Source organism: Lissotriton vulgaris, chromosome 2_1, assembly GCF_964263255.1.
Source record: "Lissotriton vulgaris chromosome 2_1, aLisVul1.2, whole genome shotgun sequence".
In the NCBI taxonomy this organism is placed as follows: domain Eukaryota; kingdom Metazoa; phylum Chordata; class Amphibia; order Caudata; family Salamandridae; genus Lissotriton; species Lissotriton vulgaris.
In genome coordinates this window covers 1,175,388,923-1,175,407,067 of record NC_141687.1, presented here as the reverse complement: position 1 = coordinate 1,175,407,067, position 18,145 = coordinate 1,175,388,923, and the positions used below count along the sequence as shown (strand labels likewise).

At 48.4% G+C, this 18,145-nt stretch overlaps 1 protein-coding gene across 1 annotated transcript in view; it reads left to right on the top strand.

Annotated features, from left to right (window-relative positions):
* Positions 1-18,145, top strand: part of LOC147731763 (E3 ubiquitin-protein ligase TRIM39-like) — a 173,681-nt gene that overhangs the window by 129,282 nt on the left and 26,254 nt on the right. The window contains exon 3 of the mRNA XM_086958803.1: positions 13,634-13,683. Within this exon, the coding sequence (XP_086814929.1) occupies positions 13,634-13,683 (50 nt within the window). The remainder of the gene's footprint in view (positions 1-13,633; positions 13,684-18,145) is intronic.

Here is an 18,145-nt window from a genome sequence, read left to right as displayed (position 1 = left end):
TCGGGACTTTTAGGAGTTCTTTAATGACCCTAAACAATTCTTTTGAGGAGTTGGCCGCAGAGCCTATTCTCTCCTCAAAGAGCACAGATTTGGCTACCCGAATAGCAGATTTGTAGGTACTAAGAGCCGCCCGATATTCTCTCCTGCTCGTTTCGCTCCAATCTTTCCTCCAGGTCCGTTCCAGCCTCTTGCAGCCCTTCCTCAATATTCTCAGCTCAGATGTATACCAGGGCGCAGAACCCACTCTCTTACCCCTGGTGAGTTGTTTCTTCTTGGGGAGGAGATCATCAAGCGAGTTGGTGAGCCAGATGTTTAAATTCTCATCGGCAACTAACGGATTGGACCCAGGGGGAGGTCGAGACGCCTCCAGATGTACCGCCCAGGAGTCCACTGGGAGCCTGGACCAGGCTCTTTCCACGGTGTATACCCTGGGGGCCGATGCGACTGGGACATCAAACTGCCACTGGGCAGGCACCATAAAATGGTCTGTCCAAGGCAGAGCCAGCGCTGGTAGTACTTTAAGGCAATCCGAGTTTGAAAATATTGGGTCCAACAAGTGGCCCTTCCCATGTGTAGCAACCGAATTAGCCAAGTTGATCCCAAAAGCTTTGAGATCGCCTTGCAAATCTGCTCCCAGGGGATTGGAAGGGTCGTCGAAGTGGATGTTAAGATCACCTAAGTCTACAAAGTTACCAGTGGAGGAAGCAAGGAGGGCAGCTGATTCTAGGAAGGAGTTAAGTCAATTTCCCAAGGTCCCAGGTGGGCGATAGATCAAAAGACCCGTCATGGACGCAGTGGGTGACAAGCGAAGGGAGAACTGACAGCTCTCACAATCGCTTATTCCTCAGTCCTGGGTCTTACAGACTAGTGAGTCCCTATAAAGGATGGCAATTCCTCCTCCCCGCCCCACAGGCCTATCCAGATGTGAAATAAGAAAACCAGGAGGAAGAGCTCTAACCATGTCGGGGCCCGAGCTGGAGGAAATCCAGGTCTCTGTTAAAAATAACACATCCAACCTGTGGTCCAGAATAAGGGAGTTAATTTCGGTGGCGTGACTGGGTAAAGACCGACAATTCCACGACGCAATGGAGAGTACCGATTTATCAAGGGCCGAATCCTGACCCACAGTACATGTCCCGCAAGGCAGGAACGGTAGTCCTCCTTCGTGGGAGAATCTACAAGTGGAAAATTTCAGGGACTGCCAGGCCATGAGTTCCTCCCTCCTATAAACAATACTCGAGTGCGGTAGTTCCAGTGAGTCGGGCCTAAGGTCTAGCCCTGAGCCCGTCTGGGCCCGGACGGGCACAGATGGGCTGAACTCTGGCGTAACTCCGGCGTCCCCGCTGCGCGTGCCCGCTGCACGTCAGCATGGCTATCGAAGTACTCTCAGAGCAAGCTAGAGAGAGGACTTGCTCACGCACCCAACCCACTCACCTAAGATGGCTGCCACGAGACAGGGGCGAGGGACCTGCAAGACGCAGTGAGTTAGCCAAATTAGAGTGCAAGTGTGATGGCAGAGGTGGGGGTATGAGAGGCCAGGCTGATAAAAGCAAGGATTAAATGCCAAAACAAAATTAACGAAAATGCAAAAAACGGGAACTTTAAAAAACAGGAGCTGCCACAAACAAGCGCTACCAGAATAGCGCTCACGCTCTTGCTCTTCGCGAAACTGTTCTTGAGTGGGGCCACCTTCTTGGCGCCACTGGGCCAGCTCCGGGAGGTCGCGGAGTGGGTCAGGTTCTTCGTCGTTGGGCCCCGGTGGACTGGGTTTGGGAGTGGTGTCTTCAGTGGCTACGGGCGCTGGAGGTTCGGGCCACTCGGGTTCTTCAGTGGAGGGGATGGCACGGGCGGCCATGGATCGGGTCGTCGCACAGACCCATTCAGGGAGGCCAAGCATTCCCAGGTGCTCCCTCCGCTCAACGGCAGCCCGGGGGGAGCTCTCGAGGTCATTCCCGAGGAGGCAGTCTACCGGGGCATCGTCTCGGACGGTCACTTTCAGCATGCCCGACACTCCCCCCTCCATTCAAAGGGGATGCGGGCCATCTGGCACAGGCTTTTGGATTTATCCGCAGACCGTACTGGGCATAGCACATTGGGCAGGATTTGATCCGGGGTCACCAGAAGGCAACGGACGGCCGTTACGCTGGCTCCCGTATCGCGGAGGGCTTCGGCCCGGTGTCCATTAATGGTGACCCACTGGCTGTACTTCTGCTTATTGGCCTGGATGGGGGCCCGTGGGATCATGTCTCTTTCGCCCAGACATACCAGGGACATGGCTGCGGGTTCCCACTTGGGCTGGTACTGTTCACAGTCTTCGACTTCTTCTTCGCCTTGTTCCTCCCCTAGGGAGACGGCGTTTATCTGGCGGTTTTGCGGACCCGGGGAGTTGGATGGCTGGTTTCTCGGACAGTTGGGGTCATTGGCGTAATGACCGGGCCGCTGGCATTTGTGGCAGGTAACGTTGGAGCGCAATCCTGGCCGTGCTGGGGGGCTTCCTCTCCCGGCCAGGGACGGGGGAGTGCTGGTGAGAGGCACCGTGGTGGTGTCCCGACCCCTGCCCTGCCCTGGCCTCCTCCTCCTCCTCCTCGACGGTGGGACCCCTGGGAGCCTCGGCCTTGATCTCCCGCCCAGTTCCGGGGAATCCGGGTGCTCTCCCATCGATCTGCTTCAATGGCGAGTTTCCAGGGCTCGGTCAGCTTACTGTCGAGGAGATGCTGCCTTAGTTCGATGAAAGTTATTGGAGAGGTGTTCCCATACGATGAGATCGAACAATTGTTCGTAGGTGGTGACCTGGCTGCCCTTGATCCATCCTTCTAGGGCTCTGCTAAAAAAGTTCACGTACTCTACCCAGGTGGTACCAGGGATCCTTTTACAGTCTCTGAATCGCTGCCGGTACATCTCGGGGGAGAGCCCATAGCGAGTGAGGGGGGCGGCTTTCATATGCTCGTATGAGGTCATCTCAGCATCGGGGGAGCTGTAGCAGGGCATCTCTCCCTTCGTTGACGAATCTCCCCTATAACCCGGCCCCCCAGTCTTATCGCGGAACACGGTGGGAGATCATAGCTACTTCGTAGGCCTTAAACCATTGCTGGATGTTGTCGTTCTTGTAGTACTCTCGGACGACATCTTTGGGGATGTGGACCTTGGTGTCCGCAGAGGGAGTGGAGCTTGGGTTCTCAGACGCCGAGGTCCCTGTTTTGTTACCTAATTTCTAGTTCCTTCAAACCGCGCTCGTGTTCGTACGCGAGTTTCTTCTCCTCCAGCTCCCTCTGGCTTTTTTTCTCTTCCCGTTCTCCCTGTAATCGTAGGTGTTCTTTTTTTCTGCTAGTTTTAGTTCCCCATCTAAGCGGAGTCTAGCCAGTTCCAACTCGTGGAGCCGGCTCCTCTCTCGTTCTCGGGCCTCCTCGTGAGAGAGGCCCGGGTTCCTCTCTTCCTCGAGGGTTGCAAGGTTCTCGGTGATTGCAATGTTTTCGTTTTCTGGAGGCGATGCTCCCGTCTCCACCCAAGTCTGTAGGGCCTGTTTGAGGTCGTCTTTGGTACTTAGTCCTGTGCTAGCGATACCCAAGTCTATGCAGAATTGCTTTAATTCCTTGTGGCTGTAATCTTCCAACGAGTCCATCTGGAATTTCGCGGTTGTTCCGGTTTCTTTCGTCGTCATGGTCGCTGTGTGTTTTTCGTTTGTAGTGGGGTGAGCTACTCTCCGTACGATTTGCGTCGGCTCGAATCGCGCCGCTGGCCACCAATGTTAGACGGGAAACCTGAGGGTTGGCCGAGCAAGGGGGAGAGGCCTCCTGGCGAGGGCCCTCTCCTCTGATCGTACGGACGAGCAACCACCCCCCTACAGATAGACGCCACACAAGGATAGGTTCTTAACACTTTTATTGGTATTCTTAGGCAGGTTATTGCAGCAATACAGAAGGATGGGATACTGGAATCCCTCTTAGGCTTAGTCTCTGTGGGAAGGGGGTAGCGGGACAGTCTTAGTATCGGTCTGGCACCGGGATGCCTGACGCACAGCTCTCAATCCTCGAGCTGGAGGGTTCTCTGGTATGGGCCGCGGCAGCCCCAGCAGGGCTCCAAGGATGGTTCACGAAGATGAGCCGCGGCAGCGCCAGCAGGGCTCCAAGGATGGTTCATGAAGATGAGCCGCGGCAGCAGGCCTTCAAGGATGGTTCACGAAGATGAGCCGCGGCAGCGCCAGCAGGACTCCAAGGATGGTTTCACGAAGATGAGCCACGGCAGCGCCAGCAGGCCTTCAAGGATGAGTTTGTCTGTGTCTCTCGACTCCAGGATACAACTGCCTTCCTGGTCTGGAGCTGCCCCAGTTATAGGGCTGGTGCCCTTTGATGTCCGGACCCTCGCACTTGGAGGTCGGAGGGTCCGGGATGTGCGAGTCCATACACCCAGCAAGGGTGTGGAGCCAGCGCCCAGGGAGGCTGGGGGCGATCGAAACCAGGCTGATGGGGGTCCATCGAAACTTCTCCCCCCACGGACTCGTCAAGTGGTCTCTTTAACCCCTGGTTGGCTTGTGGTGCCTCGATGTCGGGGCTTTGCTGGGCCTGAGGCTGGGGTCGGGCCGAGGCCTGGTCGTGGAGGGTCCAAGATGGCAGCTGGGCCGGAGACGAGGATCCGGGAAAGGGTCCGACCAGCCGAGAGGGTTGAGGCGATGAGGTAGAGTTCCGTCGGGGGATAGCTGGGGGCGGCCCGGACGGGCGGCACTCGTGGAAGGGGGAAGGTGCCTCTCTTGGCCGGGGAACAGGGGTCGAGGTAGTCCGGGACCCGCCATGCGGGAGGAGTGGGACCACGCCACGAGGCCAGGTCCAACACTCCTCCACCTGAGGTTCCCTTTCGAATTTCCTTCTTCTACCATATACTTAGCAGAGGCACTCGCCACGGACTACCACCTTAACCGGTCCCCAGTCCGTACCTCGTGTGTGAGAAGAGTTCCCTTCCATGCCTGCTTGCTTCCAGCTTGCCCGCAGCACCCCTACCTGCCCCCTGTGAACAGCCTACATAAGAACAAACTCCTCCTTGCTTGCCTGCTTCCAGCTACCCCGCATGACCCCTGCCTGCTCTCTGAACAGCCAGCACCAGAAAAGTCCCCTCCATACCTGCCTGCGTCCAGCCTCCCCTCACTGTCTGTGCCTGCTCCCTGTGAACACCATGTACTCAGGGTCACTTCCTTCCAGACCTGCCTGTTTCTAGCATCCTTGCCTGCTCCCTGTGAACACCCTGCACTCAGGATCACTCTCCTTCAGACTCGCCTGTTCCCAGCATCTCCGCAGCACACCTACCTGCTTCCTGTGGACACCCTGCCCTCTGGATCACTCCCATCTAGTACATACATGCCTGGTTCAAGCATGCCCGCAGCACCCCTGCCTGCTCCCTTTGAAAATCCTATTTTCAGGGCATGGGCATAGGAGACACTAAATTTCTGGGGGGGACAGGGACAACCTTGTGGACTTTCCAGTGACCCTATACAAATCGCCCATTGTGTGAGACCGTACGCGCGTTAAATGTATACAATCGCATAGTTATGAAGAGAAATATTAAGAAAGGCAGGCAAGTAGTGGACTTGGAAGATGTACTGGCTACTCGCATGCGGTACTAAGATGATTCTTGCTCAGTTGTTAAATGGTGACAAGTACAAAGAAATGAAACGGAGGGACTTGAGACAAAAATCTTCACTAGCAGTATCCTGAGCCCAGATACCATCAAGTGTAAAACTCCACATAGTTTTAAGAGCAATAGAGAATTGTGAAACACAGAACTAGGAGAGTGTTTGTGTGAGATGCACGAAGGCTTAAACAGGGTGCAGGTAACCTCTAGCCTACAGTCCACCGGTACTCTGCCATAGCCTGCCCTTGCACCCAAAATATGTAAGGGAGCGAGTACCAATTTGCCAATTCCCAGACTTAAAAATCAAATAAAAAATAGTGCAAATACTATGTTCATTGTTTGTATGATAGGTGTGACCCTTGCAGGTGGAAATTTTACACATTGAAGAAACACCGCTTTAAAGAATACTACTTCACAAAGCATTAAGAGCCAAGAAACCAGCTAACTCTAACACCACTGGCTGACTTTCAGCTGCACTATGTAAGGCTAGGTTTCAAAGTCCATGCCTATAGTAGAAAACATAAAACTACAAGTACCAGAATGCAAAGGGCTGCTGGCTAAAGAGCCACAATTGGCTGATGACCTCATCTATAATTCTTGTCCACTTGGAGCTTTAAAATTGAAAGTCACTCAGCTGAAAATCTAATTTGTACAGTCTTCAAAAGCATAATTTTTCCTGAAATCCCAGTTGAGTGTCCCTAATTCAAGATGACCCACAGCTGTCACAAACAAAGCTCAGAGGGCATGTGGCACTTGGCACACGTTTTATCAAGAAGATGCCCTAGCAGGCCTGACTCTTCTAAAGGTGGACAGGCGCCGACTGGTGCAGTAAGGTCATAAGGGCTACTCACATTTCAAATGCTGGTTCAAGACTGTGAGTAAATCTCTTGCACTTTTTGTGAATCACAAACACAAGCACAAGAGGCTTAAGTGGGAAAATCAATTTTTAATTTGGGAACACTGTCAGGCCATTAATGGTAAAAGACTTGATAATGGGGCAACTCAGTTTACACTTGCCACGCCTGCAAAAAGGGTCCTCATATTTCTCTCCGGGGTCTGAGTGGTTCTGCCTGAATACATGTAGCTTTCCATTAATGTTATCAGCTTACTCTATAATATCATTAGATACACAGTGGTCAAGCCATGGTTCTTCCCTTTTCCTGAAATTGCTCTCGAGTATATTAGTCCACTTGGTTAAGCTGATGTAATGCAAGACTACACATCCCAAGATGCATTAGTGTGCTTAAGGAAAGTCAGGGACTACAAAATAGCGTTTTCTTGAGTGTCATCTGGTACCTTTATTGGGCTTCATTAGTAAAATGGCAAGGCACAGGGAAAGTGCCCTTGCCCCTATGCAGCCCGTGATTCCTAATTTCAAACCCCAGTTCCCACCTGAGCCAACTGTGATCAGCGACTGTCGCGCTTAACCCCTACTCTGATAATACTCCAGTTTCTGGGGGTTTGACATTGAAAACATAATAAGCTGAAAGCAGTGGTCTGAGTGGGGGAAAAAAGTAGGAGAACTGTGGGCAGAGAATCGGAGGCCCAGAATAACCCGATGATTAGATTTATGGGTGGAGTCAGAGGTGTGGCCAGAAAGAGCAAATCTTCCCTATATTTATTATTTGTTTAGCATTTCACTGACCAGTTACAAACTACTACGCTATTTAATACAACCAATAGCCACACATGCTTATTTAAGGTTTAATATGAGTTATTGACATTGGAAACATCCCACTTTGTGAATGTATTTTAATCACAAAATGTCCTAAATACGCTTAAAAGTGAAATCACAGGCCATTTGTCTCTGAGCCAAGCAGTTTGTCATCCGTACTTTTCTCTTTTCTGCAGTTCAAATATGAATAGCAAAATATCCTAGTTTGCTAATGTTTTGATAATAATTGTAGTTGTACCATATTTGCCACATAATTCATCATCTGCTGAATAATCTGACAATTTTAACTAAAAAGTGGTTTGTAGCTCACAGGGATCAAAAATTACTGTATAAATGTGACTTATGTTGCTGCAAAGTGGAGGGCCCTTTGCAAAGGTTGACTGGTCACCTTTCTCATTGCTGCATTTGTATGTTATACTGGTACTAACGAGGCAAAATCTTTGCAGACTGTAGGTATGTGTAAAAATGTCAAAATTCACTTTAAGTAACTTATTCCTTAAATGAAGAATTGTCTCCCTAAATTAAGAATTTTAACCAAAACTAAAGTCATGTGTTTTTCTCATGTGTTTAAAAAAACTTGTAATGTGTGGCACAGAACATATCCAATCACAACATCTTCTTGGTTTTCTGGATCATTCTATTTTTTCATGTCGGCTGATTTTATTGCTGTTTCACTAGTAGTAATTCATCCCCCCCTTCCCGGACGATTTCACTGTCATGTCATACATGTGAACTAAGTCCCATTAAGTGTGGAATGGCTAGTTTCACTGTTGCCTAAGCTGCATGCCAATGCATTTAGTTTTCAGCAGCACCAACGCACATGGCTGGGCTTCACCTTTACCCATAGCTTAATGAACCAGGGCTCTCTTTGTGGAAAGTAAACAACACTTTAACATGCTGGGTGGAATCGGGGCCCTTTGTTAGCTACACCTAGAGGCAGATTCAAGGACATAGTACTCACACTGTTAGATTGTGCTCAGCAAAGGAGAACACCCCCACCAAAAGCTCACCTCTTCAAGGGGAGAATTACACATGTCATTTTAAACCACCAAACTGCGCGTCTTTTCAAATTCTGCAAACGTCTTGAACATTAAATAGCAAGCCCGGATTTCAAGCCACAGACAATCTAATTGTAATGTTACCCTCTGTAAATAAATATTGGATTAAAATATTAGGGCAAGAAGAGTGCAAAGGTTTGAATGACCGAAATATTTTCTGACCTAGCTAATGTTTTAATGGCAGTCCAGGGTGGTCTGAGAGCACTGAATCCCTCTTTCAGAAACAGGCGTTGCAAATGAAGCCAGGCTAGCAGCAGGCCCTGCTTAGCTCTGCATTGATGTGTTGTGGCAGTGCATGTCTGAGAGATGGAGATCAAATTATCACCGGCCCCATTCCTAATCATGTTAATATGCACTTCATAAACTAGTTGGACACAAGCTGAGAACATGGCGGCCCTAAAGGTTAAGTACACATGCAGACCTCCGCAGATCTTAAATACGTTGTGCTCTTGTGAGGCAGCCCACTGTGCTGAAAAGTATCCTGGGAGTGTCTTTAAATGCTTAGACGCTCTTCTTATATTTAACAAATTGTTTTAAAAAACTGCTTTCCTACTGGGGAAACATTTTTTGAGTGCAGCTTGCTCCAAAAAATAGAAAGTCGCCTATTGGATATCTTGTGTTATTCTCCAATGATGCAGCCTTGGGGTTCAAGTAATATTTACACCCCCCTACCTGGCCCTCGTGCAACTGTAAATCTTGTAACTTGTGGGATTGGAGGGAGGGGTTACGCGAGTGCGTGTCCATGTGTGGGTACAATGCCACTGAGAGTCTATTCATATCTTAAATCAATAGACCAAATCATATGTAAATGGCACCAGAACCTATAAATCGCATTTTATTGTACAACATCCAGCGCCTGGTATTCAGTATAGCGACCTCCGAAGCATGAAAGGCTGAGTCCGCAGTGATATGTACATCAGCACATGTATAACTTAAATGGCAGCAGTAAGTCTTTTGTCGTTTATTTTAAGCCCATAAAACATGAGTGCGCACCCAGTTAAACGGCACTCAGATTGTGACCTGATGAGAACATCTGAGCCGACACGGCTCCTCCTTTCAGCAGCGCACTGGTTGCATCTCATCATTTTGTTATGTTGTGGAATGTCTTTGCTGGCCAGCGCACTGGAGCGGAGGCTGTGTTACACAAGAGGAGGGTATGGGTTTTAGGCAGAGCCACTGGAATTCTAAAACTGGGGAGCACAACATTTTCACGGTCATGTCACACCTGGCTGATCACATGTCAATGTCGGGTAAAATCAAAGTTCAGCAAATAGCTAACTAAAAGTGGAGTCACAGAAGAGAGGGAGAGGCGCAACGAGAAAGCAGGAATGAGGGAGGGGGAAAAACGAGTACAACAGACCGACAGATGAATGCAGTGTAACAGCCCTTGGCTTTACTTACAAGTTAACCGAACCAAAAGTCAGTCACTTCAATGGGATAGGTACTCACGCAGGAGGGACCTCAGACTTTGGGAGCGTGCTGCTGCAGCCCTTCCGTCTTCAAGGCGGCAACAGACACGGGGCGAGGAGTCCGAGGTCAGCAAATCAATAGGTGCACTGGCTACAGGCAGCTGAGGTGAGAAATAAATAATTCCCGGAGCCTCAGGGTGCTGCGCCACACAGAGTTGAAAAGGGCAGAGGCAGGAGGGCGAGTGGCCCCTGACGTCACCTTATGCTGTGACTATTGGATCATTGGCGGCTCACAGACAGGTAACTGGAGAGGCGCCAGGTCAAGTGCAGGGCCATTAGGTCACGCAGCTCCGCTTGCACTTTTTTTTTTTGCGCGCTAAAGGCCTGCTAATTTCCCTCTCGGGAGGGAGAAGGGAAATGTGTTTGTCCCCTCGTCCTCCTACACTCATCCCCTGCGTCCCCCCCACTCCAAAATCTGGGGGGGGAATATGTCCCCCGCGTCCCCCACAGTTCCTACGCCCATGTTTCAGGGTTACTTCATGCTGCTCTGCCTGCTGCCTGCACCCCTCACCTGTACCTGATCCCAGGCAGCCCCTACCCATGAGCCTGCTCTCTGTGCAGCGTGAAGCCCTCATTCCCCACAGCTACTCCCACAGCTACTCCCACCCGCTGTGCCTGCTCCGCACCTCCTCCAACCACCTCCCGCTCTGCGTGTGCCTCCCTCCCTGCACCCTCCACAGGGGCCGGAAACCCTGCCTGTACCGCCAGCCTTTCTCCCTGCGCCCTCCACAGGGGCCGGAAACCCTGCCTGTACCGCCAGCCTTCCTCCCTGCGCCCTCCACAGGGGCCGGAAACCCTGCCTGTGCCGCCAGCCAGCCTCCCTCCCTGCGCCCTCCACAGGGGCCGGAAACCCTGCCTGTGCCACCAGCCTCCCTCCCTGGGCCCTCCACAGGGGCCGGATACCCTGCCGGTGCCGCCAGCCTCCCTCCCTGCACCCTCCACAGGGGCCTGAAACCCCGCCTGTGCCGCCAGCCTCCTCGGAGCCAGGCCTGGGTGGGACTGGACCGGAGGACCGAGGCCTGAACCCCGCCTGGGAGAGGCAGGGAGAGGCAGGCAGAGCGGGGAAGCAATGCTTGATGGACGCCCTCAAGGAGCGGAACGCCCCCAAGGCTCACCCAGCACAGACCTGCTCTTCGCCCTGCTGGCCCAAAGCGAAGCCCAGCGGAAAGGTACCAGAAACATACCGTCAGTGAAAGGTGTCTGGGGTGTTAGGGGCTGCGGTGCGCGGGAGCGGGGTGTATGTCAACATATAGCCAAGGTGCGTGTTTCATCTGATTCTACAATATGTGCCAATATTTTTACCTTTACGGCACCCACACATTTATAGGAATAATCATTTTGGATTGGAAAAAAACAGAGCATTTTTAATGCAGATTCATGTATCGCCTTTGTATCTGGTGAGCACCGAAACTAGAATTATCTGGCAAATGTGTACTGTGTGTTTTATAAAACTTTTCGTTTCACATCTGTTACACATGCCTGTAACACCATGGCCTTTTTTCAATTTTTATTTTTTTATATTGTTGCTGAATCTATAATGTTCTTAATAAAATTATCCGAAATATCAACATGTAATAAACAAATAAGTTAAGTCTAGGTAACACAATTACTAAATTCATGTACAAATAGAGGCACATTTATACATTAATTGCAAATAACTGAGCAGGGAATATGTTTAAGGGAACAAAGTGAAGTGGTCTGGAAATGTGTAGTGCTTTTTAAAACATCTAAAAAAAATATGTCCACAATATGTGTAACAAAATTATTAACCTCGCACATAAATCCAGACAGGCCCCCACTTTGGCTCGGTATTTTATAGTATTTGTTGTAGGATTCAGGTACACTAAACTCAGGCATGTTATAGTTAGTTCAAAAACCTTCGAAATTCACTGAAAAAACCATAGGTTTCAGGCACGTTATAGTTAGAAATTAGCATTTAAAAAACCTTTGAAATTCACTGAAAAAAACATAGGTTTCAAGGCACGTTCTAGTTAGAAGGACATTTCATTTGTACAAAACCATATAAATCCCGTCATTATAGTTAGTTCAGCTAACTAAAACTCGCACCCCCACAATGCACTGCTGAGGACATCACATATTACATCATTCATGACATCACTGATGACATCATCCCGTGACTGTCTGCTTCTGTAAAGTTTAAATATGCTTTATATAAATACCGTCATTATAGTTAGTTCAGCTAACTATAACTCGCACCCCCACAATGCACTGCTGATGACATCACATATTACATCATTCATGACATCACTGATGACATCATCCAGTGAAAAAGTGCTTCTGTAAAGTTTAAATATGCTTTATATAAATACATTCCAAGGTGTATTGAGAAATTAATGGGTGTATGAGTGTCTGTATGGATGATTTTGTGGGTGTGCGAGTGACTGTATGAGTGAGTGATTAAACATGTGTTACTGAATGCATGGGTTAGTGACTAAACTGTGTGAATCTTTGTATCAGTGTGTATCTTGGTGTGTAAGTGTGTGCATACGTTGATGAGTAGCTACATGAATGTTTATATCAGTTATTGTTTGGTTACCTGAGTATTTGTATGGGTGCTTCAGTGTATTTATGGGTGGGTAGTGTGTGACTCTGCAGAGATGTGAGAGTGGTTAATACACTGGTTGTATGGGTTCAAGACTGTACAAGGAAACAGCTATATGGGTGGATGAGTGAGTGTATGGGTGTGTTGTGAGAGAATGGATGTCTTAGTGGTAAATGTGCGAGTAACTACATAGGTAAAAGACAGTATATTTCAGTAATGGTGTATTTAAATAAGTATATGTGAGAGTAAGTGATTGTGACAGTGGGTTTATGGATGAATGTGTACTTGTATGAGTGATTGTAGAAGAGAGTACGTATGGATTAGTTTCTGTAGGAATAAGTGAGTTGGTGTGTATTTAATTTAAGGTGAGTAAATGGGAGTGTGATTGATTCTTTGCATGACTGACTAGATGTGTGAGTAACTCTGGATGAGTGGTAGTGTGTGAGCGTCTGTGTAGCTGTATGAGTGCGTATCAGTGTTGTATTGAGTGACTGCATGCATGAGTGACTGTATGGGTGAATGACTGGATGTGTGTGTAGACCTGTAAATCAGTCAGTGTGCATGTAGTAACTGGTTTTGGTGTGTGTAGGGTTTCGAAAATGGTAGTGTATATTTTAGAGTGGGTGTATGAAAGGTTCCAATAGGGTGTGAGGAGATGTATCGGATTTTCACGTGGATGATGTAATCCGTGATATCATTTGATATGTCATCAGTGATGTCATCAGTGATGTCACTGACCATGTTATGAATGATGTAATATGTGATGTCGTCAGAAGTGCATTGCGGGGGTGCGAGGTATAGTTAACTGAACTAACTATAACACCGGAATTTCCAACTAACTATAACGTGCGTGAAACCTATGGTTTTTCTGTGAATTTTTAAGTATATACACGAGACTCCACCAGGAGCAGATGCAACCTGTTAGTCAGCCCCCCTTTCACTGATCCAACGGACGCTCCTAGAACACCCACGCTGAAGCACTCCGTGGCCTCACAAGAAGCGCACTGGTCTCACTGAGCTATTTGGCTTAGAGCACCCACTTCCTTTCAGAAGATATTGAAGGTACTTTTGGGTATCGTTAGAGCTTTGACAGTAGCGTATGAACAGTAACTCACACTGAGCTCTGGTCCGCAGGTGCTGCTCTTATGACTGAATCTTATTTCAAATACAGGTCTTATGTGATGTTCATCCTTTGTTCCTGTAGCTGTCAATGCTCTTTAATACAAAGATCATGTATGTGTTATTACAGGTGTAATAATGTGAAGATTCAGAACCCAGAGGCGGTGAAGATTTATAAAGGTAAATATTATTGCGATGATTAGCTCTGAATATTACTGTTCATGAAAATGATATGGTATGTTGTGGTGTGGTATGGTATTGTATCGTGTGATATGGTATAGGATGGTGGGCTATGGTATGGTTTGGTGTGGTATGGCATGGGATGGTGTGGTATGGTATGGTGTGGCATACTATGGTATGGTGTGGTATGGTGAGGTGGGCAATGGTATGATGTGGTGTGCTTTGGTATGGTGTGGTGTGCTGTGGTGTGGTATAGTGTTGTGTGCTATGGTATGGTATGGTGTGGGGTGGTATGGTATATTGTGGTGTGCTACGAAATGGTGTGGTGTGCTATGGGATGGTGTGATGGGCTATTGTAAAGTGCGGTATAGTGTGTGTAATGGTATGGTGTGGAGTGGTATGGTATGGTGTGGTGTGCTACGAAATGGTATGTTATGGTGGGATGGGATCAGATGGATAGTGTGGACTGGTTTGGTATGGTATGGAATGTTATGATGGATGGTATGATGGGTGTACTATAGGGTGAGATCATGGTATAATATGGTATAGTGGTATGGGATGGTTTGGTATGGTGGTAATGCATGGCATGGGATGGCATTATGTTCTGGTGTGGTGTGCTACGGAATGGTATGGTATGTATGGTATGTTATGGTTATGGTGGGATGGGGTTGGATGGGATGGGATGGTGTGGACTGGTATGGCATGCATGGTGTGTTGTACTATGGTATGCTGTGGTCTGGTGGCTATGGTATGGGGTGGTGTGGTATGGTATACCCTGGTATGGTGTGATGGGCTTTGGTATGGTGTGGTATGCTATGGTATGGTGTGGTGTGCTACAGAATGGTATGGTATGTATGGTATGTTATGGGATGTTATGGTGGGATGGGGTGGGATGGGATGGGATGGGATGGTGTGGACTGGAATGGCATGCATGGTGTGGTGTACTATGGTATGCTGTGGGCTGGTGGCTATGGTATGGGGTGGTGTGGTATGGTATACCCTGGTATGGTGTGGTATGCTATGGTATGGTGTGGTGTGCTATGGTATGGTGTGGTGTGCTATGGTATGGTGTGGTGTGCTACAGAATGGTATGGTATGTATGGTATGTTATGGGATGTTATGGTGGGATGGGATGGGATGGGATTGGATGCGATGGTGTGGAATGGAATGGAATGGAATGGAATGTTATGATGGTATGGTGGGTGTACTATAGGGTGAGATCATTGTATAATATGGTATAGTGGTATGGGATGGTTTAGTATGGTGGTAATGGATAGAATGGGATGGCGATATGGTGTGGTATGGTAGGGTATTGTATGGTATTTAGTGGTAACGTGCACTCACGCCAGGGTACAGTTACTTGATTTGTCCCTAAACTTTGTATTTTCAAGATATTTCTAGATTTCTACAAATCTCCATTCTGTATACGTGCTGCCGCATTTTTCTTTGTTTAAATCAATCTTCCCCTTGGACATTCATGCTAAGTTTATTGGAAATTCAGATGCAGTAATTTCACACCTCACATTAATTAGTTTATTTATTTATGGGTTGTATATAGTGCCTAAATCACCCCCAAAGGGGTATCTCTGCGCTTTGAACCGTGCTGCTGGACAGGCTGACTAGCATTATCAGAACAGAGCAGTCTTAAGAAGCTTTCTAAATCGGAGATAGTCAGGACTTTGTCTCAGGTAAATGGGGAGTTGATTCCAATAAAGGGAGCGAGGTAGCAAAAGGTTTTCCCACCTAACCTTGATTTGCTGATCCGTGGGACCAAGGGAAGCGATTTGGTTCTTGACCGGAGGGTTCTAGAAGGGACATAATGATTACGTTTCTTGGCGATGTAAAGGGGGCCATTGTTATACAAGGCCTTGTGGATAGTGCAGCAGATTTAGAAGTTAACCCGCATGCGCACTGGAAGCCAATGAAACTGTTGATAGAGAGGAAGGGAGGCAGTTTTCTGGGGGGCATTCGAGACAAGGCGCGCTACGGTGTTCTGAACCACCTGCAATCTGCTAAGCGAGGAGTCATTGGCTGAGACCAGGCAAGCGTTGAAATAGTCTAAGCGGCTTACTACCATTGTCTGAATGAGGGTTTTACGAGTAGAATCTGGGAGGAAAGGAAAAACTCACCATAAGAAACCCAGCATGTAGAAGCAGGAGCCAGCAGTATAAGCGGAATGCTCCTTCATGGTCAAGGCCCGGTCTAGGCAAATAATCAGGTTTTTAACAAGGACATAAGGGCCAGGGGGGTGTCGAGGGCTACCGGCCACCAGTCTGGTGTCCACAGCATAGATGTCTCTCTGCAAAGCATAATCTCCATCTTCCCTGAACAAAGGGGGTGAATTTATAAAATAAGAAGAGAAGCTGAGTGTTGTCAACAATGCAGATGAAATAGGCTTAAAGCCACAGGCCCGGAGAGGTTGGCCAAGGGAGCAACATAGATGTTGAATAAGGTGGGGCTTAAACATGAGCCCTGGGGAACTCCCTTGGTCAGTTCCATTGTCTTTGACCGAAAAGGGCCTGAATTGATGGTCTGAGAACGGGAGGACAGGAAGCTCGTCCTCCACTGAAGAGCAGGTCCTCTGAGTCCAATCTCCTCCAATCTCCTGAGCAGGATCTGGTGGGAGACCGTGTCGAACAATGATACTGATATGATACTGTAGGCTTGAGAACTGCGAGCAACTCAGTTACTGCAGTATTCTGGGACAATCGAATGGAAAATGACCTCCGAATTTTGTATTTACCACACAACACATTTTATTTTCCAGAGTTTTAGCACCAACAGGGACATAGCACATGCATCTACACGGACCCAACGCATGCATCTACAGTGAGCTAGGGCATGCACCTGCACTTACTTAATGCATGCACTCACACTAACCTAGCACATGCATCTACTCTGGCCTAGTGCATAAACCTACACTGACCTATTGCATACATCTACACTAACCTAGTACATGCGCCTGCACTGACCTAGCGCATGCATCTACACTGACCTAGCGCATGCATCTACACTGACCTAGCGCATGCATCTACACTGACCTAGCGCATGCATCTACACTGACCTAGCGCATGCATCTACACTGACCTAGCGCATGCATCTACACTAACCTAGCACATGCACCTACACTGACCTAGTTCATTAACCTACTCTGACCTCGCTTGTGACCCTACACTGACCTAGCACAACACCTACACTGTCCTGGCGCATGCATCTACACTGACCTAGTGCATGCACCTACACTGTCCTGGCGCATGCATCTACACTGACCTAGTGCATGCACCTACACAGACATAGCACATGCATCTACAGTGGTCTAGCACATGCATCTGCACTGACCTAGCGCATGCGTCTACACTGACCTATTGCACACACACACAGTTTATAAGATTTTCCCTCAGTCTACACTCACACGATGCACTCAGTTAGGCCTGTCGCATCAGGTACATATGCATATATTTCGGTTCAGACTTCTTTTGCCAAGCGTTTATACTAATGAGATATGCTGGCCTGTTTCTCGCGCTGAGCTTCTGTTTTAATTACAGGTTGCCCTGCGCCCAGTGCGCAGACTCGGTCGAGCAGTGACTTCGGCCTTGCGCATGCGCAGTCGCGCTCGCCAAGTAGGGTAGTGGTTTCCCACTCGGCCAAGAGGCGCTCTCCTTACAACTCCGCGAACTACTAAATTTGGCCATCACGAGCTTGCCGTTGTGAGCGCGCAATTAGTCCCCGTGTGACTAATCAACAAATACTCAGTTCCCCTATAAAAAGAAGGCGGGCGGTAGGAGACACACCTCCACTTCCGCTCGTTTAATATCAGGGGTACCGACGGACAGGTAAGAAGTAGGTCGCTGTACTGAGAGAGCTCATGCTTGATAGTTAATATTCTTCCCAGTAATAGATGTCTTCATACTCCAATGTGAGTCACCTGGGATATATTACAATAGCTTGGTAATTTTAACCAGTTGAGTTCCACAGCACTTACCCATTGTATTAATGGCATGGAGTATAGAATGATGGTCTAAACCTATTGTGCACATCTATACCGTATATCTGGGGTTATTTATTAATGCCTCTTTTGTGATTGACAATGTGATTACCCAGAGTTGTTTAGCAGTGCCTATAGGCGTATTCTGAAGCTAACCCTTTGGTGTCTGTGGTCCCTTGTGATCTCATGACTTAACTCAGAGCAAGCAACTCAGTAGGCTGATATTTGGGTTTTTGTCGCACTTTTGTTGGGTTGTTGTGTAGCGCTATTTGGCTGGACACAGGAGATGTTGTTCACTTACTGTGTCCTTTGTCTACACTATAGAGCGGGGCCTCATTCTCCCGAGCGGTTGCCGGGTGAGGTGGGGTCGTCACCCACACAAAGCTGGGTGAGTATCACTAGGGGAAATGCCTCTGAGTGATGTAGCTACTATGCTTATTTATCTTAGTAAAGCGGGATATAATTTGTTCTAGTTAA